The sequence below is a fragment of the Heloderma suspectum genome, chromosome 4 (assembly GCF_057233095.1).
Source record: "Heloderma suspectum isolate Gila_16-S chromosome 4, 16-S_ref, whole genome shotgun sequence".
NCBI lineage: Eukaryota > Metazoa > Chordata > Lepidosauria > Squamata > Helodermatidae > Heloderma > Heloderma suspectum.
Genome location: NC_139461.1, coordinates 181,742,829 through 181,763,157, shown reverse-complemented (window position 1 = coordinate 181,763,157; position 20,329 = coordinate 181,742,829). Strand labels below are relative to the sequence as shown.

Sequence of the window (20,329 nt, the reverse complement as noted above, 5' to 3'; positions counted from 1 at the left end):
GCATGTTTATCGATTCTGCAGCACTCTGATCTGCATAATCTCAAAGAAATTAGACTGACAAGATGTAGCACATGCTACAAGGGAAACCATGATCCTCCTGTCGCCCACTGAAATGACATTGCAAAAACAAATCCTTGTGATTTCTAACTGAAGGCTGATTAACAAATCACTTTGCAAGCGGGCTTTTCCAATTGTGGGCTATGACAGGAGAAAATGCATCCACTGCGTATTTGCACAGCTCCATTTGCCATATGAACATAATATGCTGCTGGATCAGACCATGGGCTCATCTACTTCAGTATTCTGTTTCTAACAGTGGTCATCCAGATGCCTCTGAGAATCTCATAGAAATGCAATAGCATCTGGTATCTGGAGACATACCAAATTTGAAGCATGGAGGCTCCATTTAGCTTTAACAGCTTTTGACAGACCTCTCTTCCATGAATTTATCTAATCCTTTTAAGAAGCCATCTAAGCTAACAGCCATCACTATATCTTGCAGCAATGAATTGTGTTAGACTGCATATATAAGGTTTGGAACAGAGAGCCACAGGAGTCTAACCAGCAGCTTTTTCCTCAAACGGAGCCAGTACACAGGGCTCCTGTGTTGGAAGACCTTCCTCATTCATTTCCATCAAAGGATACAGAACTGTAAAGTGATTCTTATATGGAGCTGAAGTAAACTGGGAAGCCCATTTGTGTACAACTTGTTCATGCGCTGGAGTTCCCAGAAAGCTCTGAGAAAGAGCTATAATCCTCAAAATTGTACATTTCTATTCAGAGTAATTCGTGTTATGGGAATGTGACAGTGCTATCCATTACAGTACTACAAAATTTTAAAACCTTCAATGTGTAGGGCTCATTTTCCATGACCATAACATTCATTGTGTATGAACAACTGTTTTAACTTTATTTCACCATTTAGGAATAAGAGGAGCTCTGGTTCTTCACAGTGCTAAACGAAAGTGCTGGAAGAGTCAATGTTAAGAGAGATTTCTGAAACCCCTTTTTACTTTAAAAAACACATTCCATTTCTGATTTAGTTCATTTATCTAGTTCTATTGTAATATTCTTTCAAAAATACCACCACTGTGAATTCTTAGCATCACTAAAAAAAAAGCACGTAAAGTCTGAAAAATTGATTCTTGCTGTAACTACAACAAAGCAGAAATCACAGTTTCTGTATATTAGAAATAAATATGAAAAGTATTTGGAGTATCCTGAAAGTCATTTAGACTTCAATTGCATCTTAAGTGGGTGATAGTATGAAAAGCCTTCACATTTCAATAGGAACTGTTACACGATGAACCAGTTAGAAAATGAATAAAAGCAAAACTAAGGAAGAATATGTAGAATATTTTACTTCTGTAAGACCTCCGATGCTCAGCATAAAAACATGGTTCTGGATTTGAAAAACAGAAATACTAGTTTCACCATCTCAAAAAATCCATATGAAAGTGATGTTTAGGATCATTTTGTTTACCCACTGGTATGCAGCATTCAACAACTATATTATAAAATACAAAGTCACAGAAATACCAGCATTTTCCTGCCTCTCTTTTGCTCATTCCTGATCAAGCAAACATGTTCTTTGGTTACTGAAAAGTGTGTATCTCGTGGGAATGCTGAAAAACTGACCTAACCTGTCATAATTGGAACTTGAGTGAGTTTCGTTTTCCTATGTCACTGAGACTGGCTTCCTGTGTTACCTTGGCAGTGTGGGATGCTACTCCTTCCCACATCACCAGGGTAATGAGAACCCTATTCCAGTGTTAAACATGGAAAAGTGGGTTAATGATGACCAGGGGGCAGGGGAGACACTGTAGAATGGGCCTCCCATGTGGTTGGCTCTAGTTTCCATACCACCAAGGTAATGTAAGAATGCAGTAAGGAAAACATGATTTACATCCATTGGGATTAGAAGAACTGATTCTATGATTCTATTCTGCCAATTCTGATTTTAAAAAAATCCTAGATGCCCCCAAACTCTGATATTCTTGTGTATACAGAGCTTCATATACATTTCAGTATGGGGTCAAATGCACACGCAATTTTAAATTAAAGAATTTGCATGGAGAATGTTATAATTCAAATGTATTCATAATTATTCTTTTTACAGTTTTGGTAAACTATCATAACAAAAGAAGCAATTTTGGATTTTTCTCATCCCATTTCCAAAGACTGAAAGAATATACAGTACATATACAGGTTGACAATTTGATTAATCTAAAGCTGTCTTCACTTTGCTCAGTTCCTAGAGTTCTTTAGACTAGAAGATAATACCAATCAAAACAAAATGTCTTCCACAAGTGAAACAATAAAGCAGAGAACCAAGAACTATGCTCAGAAGCGAAGTGGCTTAGAACAACTATCTCTATATCTATATATACATACACACACATGTTCGTAACCTTCCATGAAAATCAACCTATACTCTATTGAGGAAAAAAAGGTATTGTAAAAATGTTGCTAATTTAACAAAATGGGGAAGAAATGGCTGCTATCAAAATATACAATTTGAATTGCAGGCTAGAAGGCTTATGTTATTAAAAAATAGTTTTGAGCAAAATCCTTTGCTTGTAATGACAACTGGTTGTTGGGCCTGACATTCCAACATGGTGATCCAACAAGGTCTTATAAAAGATTGAACCATGACTCCATTCTTTATCTATAGAATGTTCTTGACCAACATGGACAGGGAGAACTCTCCTCTCTAGACCGGAGTTGATTCCAAAGTCCTTAATCCAAAGTTTGAGAAAACAAAATGGCAGTGAAGAATTCAGAATCTCAAGTGGGATTTGTGCTTCACCATGTACCTGCAGCATGAAGAAAGAACATACTGTGGTAGCTGCATAAATGTGATAATTCAGGTATGCATCCTCACATGGGCAAAAGTAACATTAACAATCCAAGATACAAGAATTCAACTAAACAAAGTGGTAAAATCAAGAAACCGATTTTTGCATTTGCAGCCAGATACTTTCCATTCCAGCTGTTTCTTACCCTCCTTACCACATTGCTTATTAGTGGTGCGTCAATTAAACCTTGCCAGAACAGAAGACTGAGCAATGAATTCTCCATCAAGAGCTTTTAATTGTAAAGCTTTCACTATGCCGAGTCTCAGTCTGAAACATGGAGATCAAGTTTAACTCGGAAGAGGGCAGATAACATAATCTGAAGTAGTATTTTCAAAGGGGTATTTATTTATTTATTTAAAATTTATTAGCAGCTCTTCAGCTGGCTTATAAATTTAAACAAAATACAAGGAAAACAAACAAGGAAATTTGGCAGGCAGTTAACAGTCCAGCATAAAATGAACATAAAACTAAAAAGCCTGGGCAAATAAAAAAAGGTAGCACCTTCCACTGAAAAAACAGATGGTGTCAGACAAACCTTTTTAGGAAGGGAATTCCATAGACAGAATCCTACAACGGAAAAGGCATTCTCCGGTCACCAGCACTCATCTTACTTCAGATGTTGGGGGGTCCTAATCCATGGAGGGGGCAGGGCTATGGAAGTTCTCTACCACACCCTGCACCCTCCATGGAAGAGGAATCTGTGTGCAGGTCAACTAACCCTTCACATGCTGTGCACTGTCCTTGTAGGGTTGGCGTGCAAAAGAGACACCTGACTCAGCAACTGCATGGAGCAGCCTGCCCTGTGCCCTCCTCAGTGCGGGGCTTTGGCTGGGGAAGCTTCAGTGTGCGCAGGCTTTCCCTGGTCAGGCAAAGCACAAAAAGCTGGGCGCAAAGGGGACTGCTTAGTTCCACCTGGGCTTTTCCCTAGCTGGGACAGAGCAGAGCTGAGCTGCCTCAGTTCCCTTCCTCCTCTGGAGTCAGCTGGGCTTTGCCTGTGCCACATCCCCCCGATGGGGGAAAGCACAGGGCAGGTGAAGCCACCCCAGTCAAGGTGGTGGGTGGATTCTCTACCTGTCACCTTGGCTGGGGTAGCTTCGCTGCATGTGGTCCTTCCCCGGCCAGGGAAAATCCGCATGTGTTAAAAGCTGGGTCCTCAGCTGAAGGGCCAATTGGAGGAGCTCCAGCCGGCACTTGGGCCCAAGGACCAAGTAACCTTAGAGGGCATGGTCATGCCCCCTGGTATCAGGGGCACAGCCACAAATTATTTGGCTAGTGGAAAGCTTGGTGGGGTTTCATCCACTTCCCCAATCAACAGACATTAGAAACCCCTGCCCAAGGTAAAACTCTGAAAAGCAACTCTGGAAATCTTTGTATAGATTTCCCTATACCAGGGGTCCCCAACGCAGCACCCACGCTCTCCACTCTCTGCCGCCTTCAAACATTTCTTTTTAATAAAAACCTTGAAAAATGTTAGGGCGCCAGGCTCTCCTTCTTGTTCCTGAACCTGCCACTGATCACCTGTTCAGTTGGGCAGTAAGAGAAAGAGAGAGTTGGTTCCTGGCCCTGCCCAGTCTTCTTCCGCCCACTTCCTTTGCTCTCTCTTCTCTCTCCACCCGCAGCCTCTAGCCTCACTCTAGCCCCTTCCTAGCCTGTAGCCTTACTCTTTTTCTCCCACTCAACCCTTTATCTCACTGTTTCTCTCCACTCCCAGACTCTAGACTTGTTCTTTCTCTCATTGTTTCTCTCTCCCTCCTAGTCCCTAGCCTTGCTTTCTCTCCCTCTCCTTTATCTTGCTATTTCTTCCTCTTCCCAGCTCCTAGCCTTGCTCTTTTTCTCTCCCTTCCCAGCCCTTTCTCTCACTTTTTACACACACACAAACAGAGCACCTTTCCAGGCAGGGACTCTGATGAAAGTAGAAGCGCTAAGTAGGGAGCGGAGTGGCTGAGCTTCAAGGTAGGGATATTTTTCTTTCCTTTTGGGGCTGGGGGCATTTTCCTTTCCTGGGAAAGGGGTGTGTGTGTGATGAGTAAAGTAATTCTATATAGGCCTAGTCAGAAGTAATTCCCACTAAGTTCCATGTAAGCATGCATAGGATTGTAACCCTAAATGGGTATTCTGTTTTGCTTCCTTGGGTCAAATGTATGGACTGGAGTTCAGACACTTCCTCTGCTTGTACTCAGTTTCTTGGGTGAATTACTTGTCTTTTGACTAGCCAGGTGCCTACAGCAGCCATTATGTGACAATCCATATCCTCTGTGAGAGCCATTTTGTGCTGGTGCCCACAGTAGTTTCTCAAATTCCTAAATGTGCCCACAGGTCCAAAAAGGTTGGGAGGCCCTGCCCTAGACCTTTCTGTTTGGATCTGGCATATGAGGGCTGGAGGGAGAGAGAAGGAACATACTGTGCCAGATCTGCGGTCTTCTAAAATGGATCAATATGGTGCAGGGCAAGGCATTTGTTGCAGCATGCAGCTGTAGTAACTGTGTCTACCTTTAAACCACATAATATAGGCTTTCACAATATAATGCACCCAGTACAAGATTACATTTGTCTTGCTATCTGCAGCCCTTACGTCAGCATTAACAGAGGGGAGAGAAGAGCAGGATCCCCAAATTGGTAATGGATGCTCTTGTACATCACTTATGAAGACGTAGTTTGCAGCAATGAAATAGGCTGGATAATGTGGCTGAACACTAAAAAAAAACTAAATAGCCAGTCATATTTCAACTACAAAGCATTTTCTGAATCTTTAAGCTGAACAGTTTGCTTGCAAGATTTGACAGGTGGCTCTAGACCTTCATATAAAAATATCAATTGTCCAGATCGATATTTACCTGTCCAGTGTCTCCCAGAAACGCAGGAACACTGGTCTGTCCAAGTGCCGTTTATGATAACTGAGTTCTAACACGGTTACATCCCATTTCTGAACATTTGGATCTAGACGAACTTCATCGTATTTAAGATGGAAAGCTTTAACTATATAAGATGGGGAGAGATGACACAACAATTAATCACTCCTAAAATCCAAACACATTTTGGACAATTGTGGTTCGGAATTAAAAGTTAAGGCAAAGGGCCAGTTTACACATAGTGAATCTCAAGCAACTGCCTCAGCAGTGTGAAGGGATATCACTGGGCATGCAGCCAGGCTTGCATGAAGGCTCCATTTGAAATGTGGTGAATCTCTGGCCATCCCAATACTTGTGATAGTGGAGGCACTCCCATTTTCATCGATGTGGAAATGAAGACAGCCTCCTAAACACCACCAATGTGGAGGTACTAATTATTCAAATAAAACAAACTATGAGCCTGCTGGTGGTCCCACACACTCCCAAAGCTCCACAGCCAGCATATTTTAGTGCAGGAGTGGGCAACTGGTGGTCCTCCCGAAGTTTGGCCGTACAATTCCCATCAGCACTGCAAGCCAACATAGCCAATGGTGAGGGAAGATGGAGAGTTCTAGGCCATATCTGGAGGGCCACACGTTGCCCACCTCTGATTTAGTGGATAACGTGTTAGATGTCGACTGGGGAGGCTCACGTTCAAATCCCCACTCATCTATTCAGTTCACTGGGTAATCTCTTGGACAGGTCACTAATCAGCCTCACAGGATTGTTGAGAAGATAAAAAGCAGGATACCATGTATGCCATCCTGAGCTCCTAGGAGAGATTTAAAAAACCCTAATAAAATACAAGGGAATTGTGTGGTTTCCAGCCCATTGTGAACTAGCCCTTGGTCCAATCCTTATGTCTGGGGTTTTGAGAAGAATATTCTGGTGTCTGCCCTTCGTCTAAAGGACTGCTGTTATAACAAGCATACATCTGTTATATTTCTATTCGGGCTGCAAGCTGATTAAATACATTTTAATTGGTTAAGCATATGACTTTAAATTTATAAATATATTAAGTAAATATCCATACATTTGCATATGGGTATAAACAGAATTCTGAAGCAAGAAGCATACTTCCTTTGTTTTTAGATGTATATGTCATAGTGGGTATCCTCTTAGAAGAGGCACACCCATCTCTGAAGGAGAAAAGGGGAAATGTCTCCTTTATGAAGGCGATTGCTATCTGCAGTTTTTAAAGTATTTGTATGAGAAATTACTTAAAAGCTGCTAGCCGATTAACTGGGAGGACATTTTTAGTCAATTAGGTTTTTAATTAATTGATTCACTGGTTAGATTAATTGAACATCACAGCCCTAATTTTTATCTCACCTTCTTCCAAGGAGTTCAGAGCAGCATACATTCCTCACACCTGTTGCCAGCCAATTATAACTTTTGCGAGAACAGATAACATTTGAATGTTTCAGAGTACTCAGAATGTGTGCACTCCAGCAACAGCCCTGAACACCACCAATTAGGAAATACTAAAGCAAGGTTTATTTTACCTTCTGTGTGATTATGTTTTACCTAACCTTGCTGTAAAGAAGTACAATTTTTGCTCAGGCTAAAGGCATTAGCTTTATGAGTGCTATGGAGGTCAAGTAAGTTATGGAAATTAAAAATGCAGCATTGCTGTGCTCAGTGGCCTCTTAGACAGATTTACAGCAAGGTGAATGGTACAATTATCCTGAATCAGAGGGCAGTGTTGTCATGTTGTGCTCCCAAAGAGGCTGTTTCAGCTCATCCAGCTCCACTTTTAAAAATGAAAGTCTTGCGTTAAAGTATGTCCTGTGAAGATGTGATCTCAAGAAAGTCTTAGACCATTTCCTAACCTTAGATAGAAAGACACAAGCCCAATTCACACATTTCCTGCCAATGTGTGGCTGCTGCCATAAACCTTCTCTCCTGTGGTTGGGATCCACATTGCAGCAGTAACGTTTGCCAATGCTGCCCGGTGGTATCTCCAGATTCATGAGGCTATTTCTCATGCTTCCATGCCTCCAATGGTGAAGCAGCGCTGGTCTAGGATTCAGCAACACTAGTCAAGAACCCCATCTGAGGAGCACTTGCATGCCTTACCTCTGTGATGTGAGTCCTGAAGCACATGGGAGAGACTGTTAAGTGGTAACCCCACCACAGCTAGTTACCTATGAATGGGATCTTAAGATCACCATGGGAAACTTTATCAAATTATTTCTGTTTTTATTTCTTTATTTATTAAATTTATATCCTGTCTTCCCATGCAAAATAGCATTCAAGGTCTGGCATATAATTAAGACATTAAAACTCCAATAAAAACACATCCAATAAAAAAAGATACGTTCTATAGTTTACACACAGTGCCAATAAAAATTTAAAAACATAAGACTGGCAGCTGGCACAGTAAGTTGCCTAAAGTTGGAATTTCTTCCATTCAAAACTTTTTTTGGGTATCAACAAGAATTCTCTGTTAAGTACATCAATTTTGTGTATCAAGGACATCTCTAACATTTACAATAAAAATACTAATCTCATACTATGTTATACCAAGTCTTCCTTTTAAAGAAAGCAAAAGTATATCTATAAAGGATATATGCATTTACAAAGAAATCTATGAATGTCAAACAGATCCTTTGAGTTAGGAGCAAAAAGTATTGAACAAGAATCAATCCACTAAAAGTGACCTTCCGAGTTCAATAGACTTGCATTAACATGTGATTGCAAGTAGACCTTTAAAATGGCATTCAGATAAAATATTCATGTTGGTTAAAATGCCAAAAAACAAAACTTTCCATTCAAAATGTCTACTTCCTTACAGACATCTCCGAAATGAAGGGATAAAATAAATTATTTTCTACAGAAACAATTGTTATATGGTCCACAAATAAACAAATTATTTTACAAGAGATCAAGAGCCATAGATTGGAAAACACAGGATAAAGAGAGTACTATTTTAAGCTTTATTGAAATGACATTTTATAGGATTTTAGCCAGGATAAAGTGATATTGTGAGATACTGGAAGATAGACTGATGTGCTCTAGATGGAGTCTAATCCAGGATTTGCAAGATACGTTTAGACTTTTTCTTGGATTTTACTGCAATCAGCTTTCTTTTTTAAAATGTTTACCTACAATAACCAGATTTAAATCTTTGTTACTCTTTATCATGGAAGAAAACCGGTTTGCCTGTGCTAACTTTTGGCTTCTGTGAATGTCCGAAGGTCAGGAGACACATACTTCCTTCAGCATCTAACATAAGGGTTTGTTAAGGGCAGTATCTATATCATCATCCTTCAAACATCACTTTTGCTTACACATTTTTCTTCTGGAACTTTACTTGATATTTGACAAACAATGGAAGAGTACCGATGGTATCTGTACAACTTTTTAACAATTTACTATATTATTTTACTTTCCTACCGTGTTGAACTCCCTTCTTCATATTTTGAGATAGTTAATACTTAATGCCTAGAATTTATATAGTACTTTTAAATGTTCAAAGTACTTCACATGCATTATCTTGTTGTAACTCTGTAACCATCCTGTAAGACAGGTCAGTAGTAGTATTCTCCTACTGCAGAAGAGGAAATGATGCTGAGAGAGAAATGTGGCCCATTTTGTTCCCCTCAAGTATTAACTTTCTACAGTACCACGTATACTAGAAGTGTTCAAGCCATCCTGTGACAGAAGTCACTGTTATTTCCTTAATAGAGATCCTATAAGGGCCCTCCTGCCAGTCCTGTGGCTCAAGATTTTAGTCAGGGCCCTCCTAATATAAACAGGACTGTTTATTCTACAATCCTAAAAATACAGCAAAATAATTTGGCTCCTACTTAGCAACTATTAGAATTTTAGGCCCAGTTCACATTGAATATTGAACAAGAGTTTAGGAAACCTCCCCTGTACTTCACCAGTTGCATACGAGTTCTCTCTGCCCCACTATTCCATTTGGCATCACAAATGACAATTAACTAGGAATATACCAGATTGCATTTTAATCCAGGTTAACGACAGTGAAACAGAATGCTGAAGCTGGGAAGAGAGACAGGAGGAATTCACATGCAATGTGGATGGAAGGATGCATGTGATGCTGTAGCTTGCATCTGATTCCTAAACCCAGGTTTTAGAAGCCCTATTCAGGCATTCTTCATCTGAGAACACTAAACACACAAGGAGAGGAAGCACTCTAGCCCTACCCCCTTTTCCATGTGTTTCCATCACCCTCTACTTGTAGAGGGCAAATTTCTGAAAAAGAGAGCCTCCTATATCTGTGAAGGTTTTCTATGCAATCCAGAATGCTGGAAAATCGGTGTTGAAAATCACATGGAGAGCACCCATGGATATGCGAGGCTCTCCTCTTCAGAAAGGCACCCTTCACAAGTAGAGGGCAACAGAAATGCACAAGGAGGGGTGTGGGGCCAGCAGGCCCCCTCCCCTCATGGGTTTAGTATTCCCAGAGGAATGCCTGAATAGGGCTAGTATTAAACCTGAACTGTGCCTAAACTGTTAAAACTGTTAGAACCTATGTGTTAAAAATGAGTTGCTGCTGAATTCCTATAAAGTGATGGCAGCATCCACATACTGCTCATGCACATTCAGGCATATTTAAGCCAGGATGTTTGGCTCAGTGTTACATGCCAACACAGCCAGTATGCTATGGTTGAAGCATTTCTTTCCAGCTACAACTAATCCCCTTTCCCCAACTTAATACAGATGAAAATGGAGTCTTAGATACTCATTGGTAGGATCCTGATGTTTCAGTTGTCCATGTGCACAGTTATAGGATAAATCTGCATAGTTCTTCAGATTAAGTGTGTTTGGCAAATGAATGGTCTAATGTGTTCTCTGGGAGAAGCATTGTTTTGTAAGGAATCACAAATGGGAAAGGAAGCCGTCCAGGCACATGAAGAGTTAGGGAGCAGGTTTCTGGTGGAGCTTGCAGAAGAAGTAACACCTGCTAACAAGACACAGAGGTGCTACTCCTACTGTACTGCAGTACTTCCAAGCAAAACAATACAAGAATATTAAAAGTCTGCAGCCCCAAAATTGGCTGGTTAATTCAAATCAGTATGTGAAATTCAGTCTCCACAAACTGCTTTTTGGCTTTACCCCCTTAGGGTTGCAAGGTCAAAATGCCACAGTGACACTAGAAGCCACAACTGGGAGAATTCCTCTATCTGGATCTAGCCTTTAGACTTAGTAATCACTTCATTTAGCTACTCTGTCTCTTAACCTCCCTCCTGTCCCTAACATACAGCCTCTCCTGACCTTAAGTGCTGCAAAGTTTCTTCAAAGTCCCATCCCTCATTAGGTGTCAATTTTAGCCAAAAAGCTGGGTATAAATATAACACCCCTTCTTGCCTCAATTTCCTGCATTGTTCCTTAAGCTCGTCATACACCTTCCTCTTTCTCAGTCCATTGCCTATATCCTTACTTCAGTCCTGCCTCTGGATTCTCTGACCCCTGGCTTCTCTGTGTCCTGGTCCTCTTTCCAGTCCTCAGCCTGACCCTGTGTGAGATTTCAATTGCAGTAAAACTGACAATTCAGTATTCCCTCAGAGAAACTGGACTGCAAATTCTTTAGTTCCTAAGCAACTGAACATTATATGCTACCACACCAGTTTTGCCAATTAGTGTCAGAAGCTTCACCACCATAAACACAACACAATACAATATAGCTAATTTATCATTAAACACATGCTAAAGAAGTCGCGCAAAGTAAAAAGCTCACTTTTTGCAAAAATATCAACAGGTGATCCATCAGGTAGCAACCATGGCCAGCCCTTGAACTGCCAAGCAGGACCCTGCACAAATACAGCCACAACACGGTCCCTAAAAAAAAAAATAAGGGAGAGAAGCACTGAATCTCTCATACTTTAGTATACTGTAATCAGAGCAAGAGGTAAGCTCTTACCCTAAAAAATATTCATATCTTAGATCCTGCACCATTTCAGACACTATGGATTTGTTCATAATTCAACAGTTTTCTCCACAGCATAGGGACATATTTAATTGCCTGTGAATATCCATGTCTATCCCTGTTTTGTTACAGACCTAACATGTTTAGATAGTGGACCACTGTCTAGAAATCTTCTACAACAACCAAAATAATCAAGAACGTGGAGTGTACCTGTAATCATAATCCATGCTGAACCATTCATAAGGTCAGTGAATGGTTTACTGGGTAAATCACCTAGAGAAGGTTACATCTCAAATGGTGATATAAAAATATTATAAAGAAATAAATAATCATGAGCTAAGTGGGAGAAAAGTAATTTTGGGGTGGAAAAATATGGTAATGGGAATCTACCTTTCCCCATAAGTGTTGCTAAATCTGTTTTGCAGTTTGGGGAAAGAAAACCAACTTCCTTCCTGCTAATTAGGTGAGAAGTGGTCCACCTCCTTCTGTATAAATGTCCGGTCATTAGTTTTTCTAGTCCCAGAACACTATAACTCAGTGTTGTTCAAGAGTCCTGGCTGTACATAATAAAGGAGTCCTTAAATAACATCAAATCATCAGAGCCCATTTGATATAAGCATGATGAAATTATCCAAATACCCAGTGAAGAGGTATAATGCTAGAGTGAGATTTCCACTTATGAAAGTAAGAGACAGTGCTTGGCTCCATTCTAGTACTGTTGTCAGCAGTGGGGATATTTAAGTTGATGCCTGCTGGCATTAGCCCTGATAGTAAGCAGTTTTATACATAAGCCACACGAATGCCAGAAAACTACTGTTGGTCATGGAGATATTAGGTTGAATTTGATTTATGCTTAAATCAGTTCAAAGCCATTAGGATATTACTGTATTCAAGAGTTTCAGAATTATATCTGAATGTGTTTTATGTAGCTATGTTGATTTCACTTCCTGGTTGAGGAAGGGCAACATAAAAGCAACAAAACACCCTCCCTTACCAATCTTGAGGCATAAGTTTTAGAGGCTGATCAACCACACGATACGGTACTGTAACACTGACTGTAGTTCCACCAGGCTGCATCTGGTCTTTCCTTCTCTGTATTAAAGTTTCATTTTCGCGCTGACAGCCTTGCTTTTTCTTCTCATCTGATGGCACAAACCTTAAAGATATAGATGACGATAATTAACAGACTGTTACTAACTGATTCTGTACAGTCAAGCAAACACAACAGCAACAAAAAACAAGCATTACGTAGTCTAGAGTTTAATAAGAAATTGGACAGAATTACAGTGAACCACTGGACAATAAAAGTAAATGCTGCTTCTGAACTGATCACAAAATTTCTGAAAATCCCTAGACCGCTACAAAATAAGGCAACTATTTCATCAAAATAGATATTTACACCAGATATGGTGTTACTGGAAATATATTTCAGATGGGTAGCCTGTTGTGTTAGTCTGTTGCAGCACAAGCAATGAAGAGTCCTGTGGCAACTTAAAAGACCAACAAATTTATCATGGCATAAGGTTTCATGGTAGATCTAGTGGGCTCAAGTCCACAAAAGCTTATGCCACAATAACTCTTTCAGTCTTTAAAGTGTCACAAAATTCTACTTTTATAAGAGATAAGGAAGACTTCATAGTCCTGTAAAATTTGCAGAGGTAGAAGCTTAATCTGAGGATTCATTTTGGCAGTAAATTCTCAGGATGAGTTAATTCAACTGCTGTATGTCTCCCAGAAGGGAAGAAATCAGTCCCGGCTAATGCATTAGCAAATTTAGATTAATTCAAATTTAATATTGCCCATAGCTGCCAAAACAGTAACAAAGGGCCAAGTGATAATTGTCTCCCCCTACATGACATTGCCCCTTCATGGATCACTGCCTTGTTGTGGTGAAGGGGCTTGCGTAACTCAGTGAAGCCATAAGCTATACCATGCAGGGCCACCCAAGGCGGACAGGTCATGGCAGAGAGTTCTGACAAAATGTGGTCCACTGGAGAAGGAAATGGCAACCCACTCCAGTATTCTTGCCAAGAAAACCCCATGGAACATATCACAAGGCTAAAAGATATGACGCCGGAAGATGAGCCCCTCAGGTCGGAAGGTGTCCAATATACTACTGGGGAAGAGCAGAGGGAATTTCCAAGTAGCGCCAGAAAGAGTGAAGCGGCTGGGCCAAAGCCAAAAGGACACTCAGCTGTGGATGTGTCTGGTGGTGAAAAGAAAGTCCGATGCTGTAAAGAACAATATTGTTTAGGAACCTGGAATGGATCAATGAATCAAGGTAAGCTGGAGGTGGTCAAACATGAGATGGCAAGATTGAACATCGACATCTTGGGACTCAGCGAACTAAAATGGACAGGCATGGGCGAATTTAATTCAGCTGACCATTATATCTACTACTGTGGGCAAGAATCCCTTAGAAGAAATGCAGTAGCACTCATAGTCAATAAAAGGGTGGGAAAAGCAGTACTGGGGTACAATCTCCAAAACGAAAGAATGATCTCAGTACGAATCCAAGGCAAACCGTTCAACATCACAGTAATTCAAGTCTATGCCCCAACCACTGAGGCCGAAGATGCTGAGGCTGATCGGTTCTATGAAGACCTACAACACCTTCTAGAACTAACACCAACAAAAGATGTCCTTTTCATCATAGGGGATTGGAATGCTAAAGTAGGAAGTCAAGAATTCACCAGGATAACAGGCAAGCATGGCCTTGGTGTACAAAATGAAGCAGGACAAAGGCTAATAGAGTTTTGCCAAGAGAACACGCTGATCATAGCAAACACTCTTTTCCAACAGCACAAGAGGCGACTCTACACATGGACATCACCAGATGGTCAATATGGAAATCAGATTGATTATGTCCTTTGCAGCCAAAGATGCAGAAGCTCTATACAGTCAGTAAAAACAAGACCTGGAGCTGACTGTGGCTCAGATCATGAGCTTCTTGTTGCAAAATTGCGGCTTAAATTGAAGAACATAGGGAAAACCACTAAACCATTCAGGTATGGCCTAAATCATATCCCTTATGAATATACAGTGGAGGTGAGGAATAGATTTCAGGGATTAGACCTGATAGACAGAGTGCCTGAGGAACTATGGACGGAGGTCCGTAACATTGTTCAGGAGGCAGCAACGAAATCCATCCCAAAGAAAAAAGAAATGCAAGAAAGCAAAGGGGCTGTCTGATGAGGCTTTACAAGTAGCTGAGGAAAGAAGGGAAGCGAAAAGCAAGGGAGAAAGGGAAAGATATATTCAACTGAATGCAGATTTCCAGAGAATAGCAAGGAGAGACAAGAAGGCCTTCTTAAATGAACAATGCAAAGAAATCGAGGAAAACAACAGAATGGGAAAGACTAGAGATCTCTTCAAGAAAATCGGAGATCTTAAGGGAACGTTTTGTGCAAAGTTGGGCATGATAAAGGACAAAAAATGCAGGGACCTAATGGAAGCTGATGAGATTAAGAAGAGATGGAAAGAATACACAGAAGAACTATACAGGAAAGATCTAAATGTCCCTGATAGCCATGATAGTGCGCTCACTGAACTTGAGCCGGACATTCTAGAGAGTGAAGTCAAGTGGGCCTTAGGAAGCATTACTAAAAACAAAACTAGCGGAGATGACAGTATTCCAGCTGAGCTATTTAAAATCCTAAAGGATGATGCTGTTAAAGTGCTGCACCCAATATGCCAACAAATTTGGAACACTCAACAGTGGCCACAAGACTGGAAAAGGTCAGTTTACATTCCAATTCCAAAGAAGGGCAACGCCAAAGAGTGTTCAAACTACCGTACAATTGCGCTCATTTCACATGCCAGCAAGTTTATGCTCAAAATCCTACAAGCTAGGCTTCAGCAGTATGTGAACCGAGAACTACCAGAAGTACAAGCGGGGTTCCACAGAGGCAGAGGAACTAGAGATCAAATCGCCAACATTCGCTGCATCATGGAGAAAGCAAGAGAATTCCAGAAAAACGTCTATTTCTGCTTCATTGACTACGCTAAAGCCTTTGATTGTGTGGATCACAACAAACTGTGGCAAATTCTGAAAGAGATGGGAGTACCAGACCACATTACCTGTCTCCTGAGAAAGCTGTACGAGGGCCAAGAAGCAACAGTAAGAACCGGACATGGAACAACCAATTGGTTCAAAATTGGGAAAGGAGTACGACAAGGCTGCATATTGTCGCCCTGCTTATTTAACTTATATGCAGAGTACATCATGAGAAATGCCGGGTTGGATGAATCACAGGTCGGAATTAATATTGCCGGGAGAATTATCAACAACCTCAGATACGCAGACGATACCACCCTAGTGGCAGAAAGCGAAGAAGATCTAAAGAGCCTCTTGTTGAGGGTGAAAGTGGAGAGTGCAAAAGCTGGTTTGAAACTCAACATTAAGATCATGGCATCTGGCCCCATCACTTCCTGGCATATAGGAGGGGAAGAAATGGAAGCAGTGACAGATTTTATTTTCTTGGGCTCCAAGATCACCGCAGACGGTGACTGTAGCCATGAAATTAAAAGATGCTTGCTCCTGGGGAGGAAAGCTATGGCAAACCTAGACAGCATAGTAAGAAGCAGAGACATCACTTTGCCGACAAAGGTTCGTATAATCAAAGCTATGGTTTTCCCAGGAGTAACGTATGGCTGTGAGAGCTGGACTATAAGGAAGGCTGAGTGCCGAAGAATTGATGCTTTTGAACTGTGGTGCTGGAGAAGACTCTTACGAGTCCCCTGGACTGCAAGGAGGTCAAATCAGTCCATCTTAAAGGAAATCAACCCTGAGTGCTCATTGGAAGGACAGATACTGAAGCTCAAATATTTTGGCCACCTAATGCGAAGAGAAAAGTCACTGGAAAAGACCCTGATGCTGGGAAAGATTGAAAGCAACAGGTGAAGGGGACGGCAGAGAATGAGATGGCTAGATAGCATCACCGATGCAATAAATATGAACTTGAGCACACTCTGGGAGAGAGCGCAGGGCAGGAAGGCCTGGCGTACTATGGTCCATTGGGTCACAAAGAGTTGGACACGACTTAACAACAACACTTGACATTGTGTGGCATGTGAAATTTGTTTAGAGTTTTAAATTCAGACTAGGGAGAACATAGGTTACAGTTATTTACAATGGCAAGGAAGACAGAAGTCCGGAGTAAGAAAGAATCTGGATTAGAGAAATCCAAAGAGCGAGGTTTTATTGACTTAAGAGGTACATCCATGACAGTAAGTCATTAGGATCATACAAGTGTGCTGAAACAGAAATGGTTAGACCAGCCATTGCCAAATCCCAAACCATATATTTCACATCCTAACAATGTCAGTGACTGAATACAAACAACATATTTAAACAATGCATTTATTGAATTTCCTTGCTTTTGGAAACAATAAATAGGAATGGTCAATAGCAGTACAATTACCAGCCGATTACTTCATTTCTCTGCTAGTGAGCAAGATTCCTTCCACCACCCACTTATAAACTGAATGTACAAAGTGGAATGCACTGTTAATATTAACACTCTGATCTCGTTTACATGAAGAATATATTAAAGTCGGTTTGACTAAAGGTCCCGAGTTACTATGGGAGGTTAACACCAGTGATGTCATAAACCTGACTATTTGTTGAGAAATCTGGACAATGTTAAAGTTAGGAAATTATGAACTCCATATCTGCCATATTAGTACGTTTTCAATATGAAGCAATCAAGATGAAACAATTTACAACTCGTGGCTCAAGGAAATAAATGCGCAAATTACATTTTTGCCTATTAAAAGTGACAGTTATGCCTATTACCTTTGTATCCTCAATTCATTAAATAGTACTTTCCAACCCTAATCAAATAGGCTCTGTGTCTATAAATCCTAGTAATTTTATTACTATTAAGGTCTAACATTGGAATTATATTTCTGTAGAAGAGGACAGACATAATGCTAGGTTTCTAAAATGGAAATGAAGAAGATGTTGAAACACCATTTCAATACGTTTTGTATATAACTACGAAAATTATTAGTGCTGGAAATATGATATCAAAACATTAGCTGGCCTGTGTCCCTTATGTGTTTACGAAGACTTCCTTTTATGAGGATCAGTTTTAAGGAATTTTAGCAGCATTTGACATTTCTTTATTAATTCTGCAACTTGTAACACATCTAGGCTTAAGACAGTATTACTGCTGTTGTTGTTGAAACATTCCATCTTGTCTCTTTTATCCATTGCTCATTTTGGCTAAAGGAGATACACAGCATTGCTGATTCTGTAACTCATATTACCTTGAAATGAAATATACTGTAGACAAAGCTGAGAACAAGAACAAAAGATGAATGGTTGAAAACACACTCACAGGAGAATGTCAAACCCGCAGGGCAAACGTGATGCTACCCATGTCCTAACCAGGCAATTATGCCATGATCTTGCATATCTTCCCCGTCCCTATAGCCCATCCCATGCAAATTTCCCCCCCTTCCCTTATGAGCATTAACAATTGTGCAGTGTTATGTCTGCAACTACACTAATTACAGTCATGTGAAAAAGAAAGTACACCCTCTTTGAGTTCTATGGTTTTACGTATCAGGACATAATAAAAACCATCTGGTCCTTAGCAGGTCTTAAAATTAGGTAAATACAACATCAGATGAACTACAACACATGACATATTACACCGTGACATTATTTATTTTACAGAAATAAAGCCAAAATGGAGAAGCCATGTGTGAAAAACTAAGTACACCTTATGATTCAATAGCTTGTATAACCACCTGTAGCAGCAGTAGCTTGAAGTGATCATTTTCTGTATGACTTTATCAGTCTCTCACATCGTTGTGGAAGAATTTTGGCCCACTCTTCTTTACAACGTTGTTTCAGTTCATTGAGGTTTGTGGGCATTTGTTTATGCACAGCTCTCTTAAGGTCCCACCACAGCATTTCAATTGGGTTGAGGTCTGGACTTTGACTGGGCCATTGCAACACATTGATTCTTTTCTTTTTCAGCCATTCTGTTGTGGATTTGCTGGTGTCCTTGGGATCATTGTCCTGTTGCATGACCAATTTCGGACAAGCTTTAGCTGTCAGACAGATGGCCTCACATTTGACTCTAGAATACTATGGTATACATAGGAGGTCATGGTCGACTCAGTGACTGCAAGGTGCCCAGGTCCTGTGGCTGCAAAACAAGCCCAAATCATCACCCCTCCACCACCGTGCTTGACAGTTGGTATGAGATGTTTGTGCTGATATGTTGTGTTTGGTTTTCACCAAATGTGGCGCTGTGCATTATGGCCAAACATCTCCACTTTGGTCTCGTCTGTCCAAAGGACATTGTTCCAGAAGTCTTGTGATTTGTTCAGATGCAACTTTGCAAACCTAAGCTGTGCTGCCATGATTTTTTTAGAGAGAAGAGGCTTTCTCCTGGCAACCTTTCCAAACAAACCATACTTGTTCAGTCTTTTTCTAACTGTACTGTCATGAACTTTAACATTTAACATGCTAACTGAGGCCTGTAGAGTCTGAGATGAAACTCGTGGATGTTTTGCAATTTCTCTGAGCATTGCACAGTCTGCCCTTGGGGTGAATTTGCTGGGACGTCCACTCCTAGGAAGATTGGCAACTGCCTTGAAGGTTTTCCACTTGTGAATAAACTTTCTCACTGTAGAATGATGGACTCTAAATTGTTTGGAAATGGCCTTATAACCCTTCCCAGATTGATGGGCAGCAACAATTGCTTCTCTAAGATCATTGCTGATGTCTTTACTCTTTGGCATTGTGTTAACACACACCAGAATGCTCAAGACCAGCAAACTGCCGAGACTTCGGCTTTTATAGAGGTGGTCACACTTGCTGATGATCAATTAATCAAGTGCATTTGATTAGCAGCACCTGGCTGCTACTTAGCCTCTTCATACCTGTGAAGCAGTAAGGGTGTACTTAGTTTTTCACACATGGCTTCTCCATTTTGGCTTTATTTCTGTAAAATAAATAATGACACGGTGTAATATGTCATGTGTTGTAGTTCATCTGAGGTTGTATTTACCTAATTTTAAAACCTGCTAAGGACCAGATGATTTTTTATTATGTCCTGATACGTAAAACCATAGAAATCAAAGAACTTTCTTTTTCACATGACTGTATATTGAGGGTTTAAAAAAAATAAGTGTTTGAATATTGGCTTGGATCTGAGATCCTGCTATGGGAAGATCTTCCCCTTTTCTAGAATTCCTATGCTCCCTTAAAAGCTGCTCTGGAGTGTCCCTTCAGGACTTTGCAGACAGTTTTCAATATGGGAGGCTCCAGGAGGGGGGAAGATGGTGACTCTTTGTAAGTAGAAATGCCTTCCATTCTCACAGCAGGTTAGATCCAAGCCTAGGGTTAGAAGCTAGTTTGCAGACCCTGGCTAAAGCTAACCATGGGAAAGGGACAGAGTAGATGAGTCCACAACGCACTTCTGATTGCTTAAACACAGTTAGGAGATGATGACTATTACATCTGCACTGGGTCAAAGTATAATTACAAATCTTAGAACAGCAGGGTACAGAAATACATGGAGATATTGATGACTTCCCAGATTTCTGTAGCAACATCATAAAAAACAAACATGTGCTTATAGAAATTTTCTTTTTAACACATGCATCATGTAGGTCTTCATTAACTATTTCCTTCACAGATGCTCTTACAAAAAAGAAAAAAA

At 40.6% G+C, this 20,329-nt stretch overlaps 1 protein-coding gene across 1 annotated transcript in view; it reads right to left on the bottom strand.

Annotated features, from left to right (window-relative positions):
• Nucleotides 1-1,344: 1,344 nt before the first annotated feature.
• Nucleotides 1,345-20,329, bottom strand: part of CDC73 (cell division cycle 73) — a 187,063-nt gene continuing 168,078 nt past the window's right edge. Inside the window, exons 14-17 of the mRNA XM_084851436.1 lie at nt 12,640-12,801; nt 11,457-11,557; nt 5,693-5,834; nt 1,345-2,816 (exon numbers count right to left, since the gene is read on the bottom strand). Coding sequence (XP_084707562.1) covers nt 2,780-2,816; nt 5,693-5,834; nt 11,457-11,557; nt 12,640-12,801 — 442 coding nt within the window. The 3' untranslated portion in view covers nt 1,345-2,779. The remainder of the gene's footprint in view (nt 2,817-5,692; nt 5,835-11,456; nt 11,558-12,639; nt 12,802-20,329) is intronic.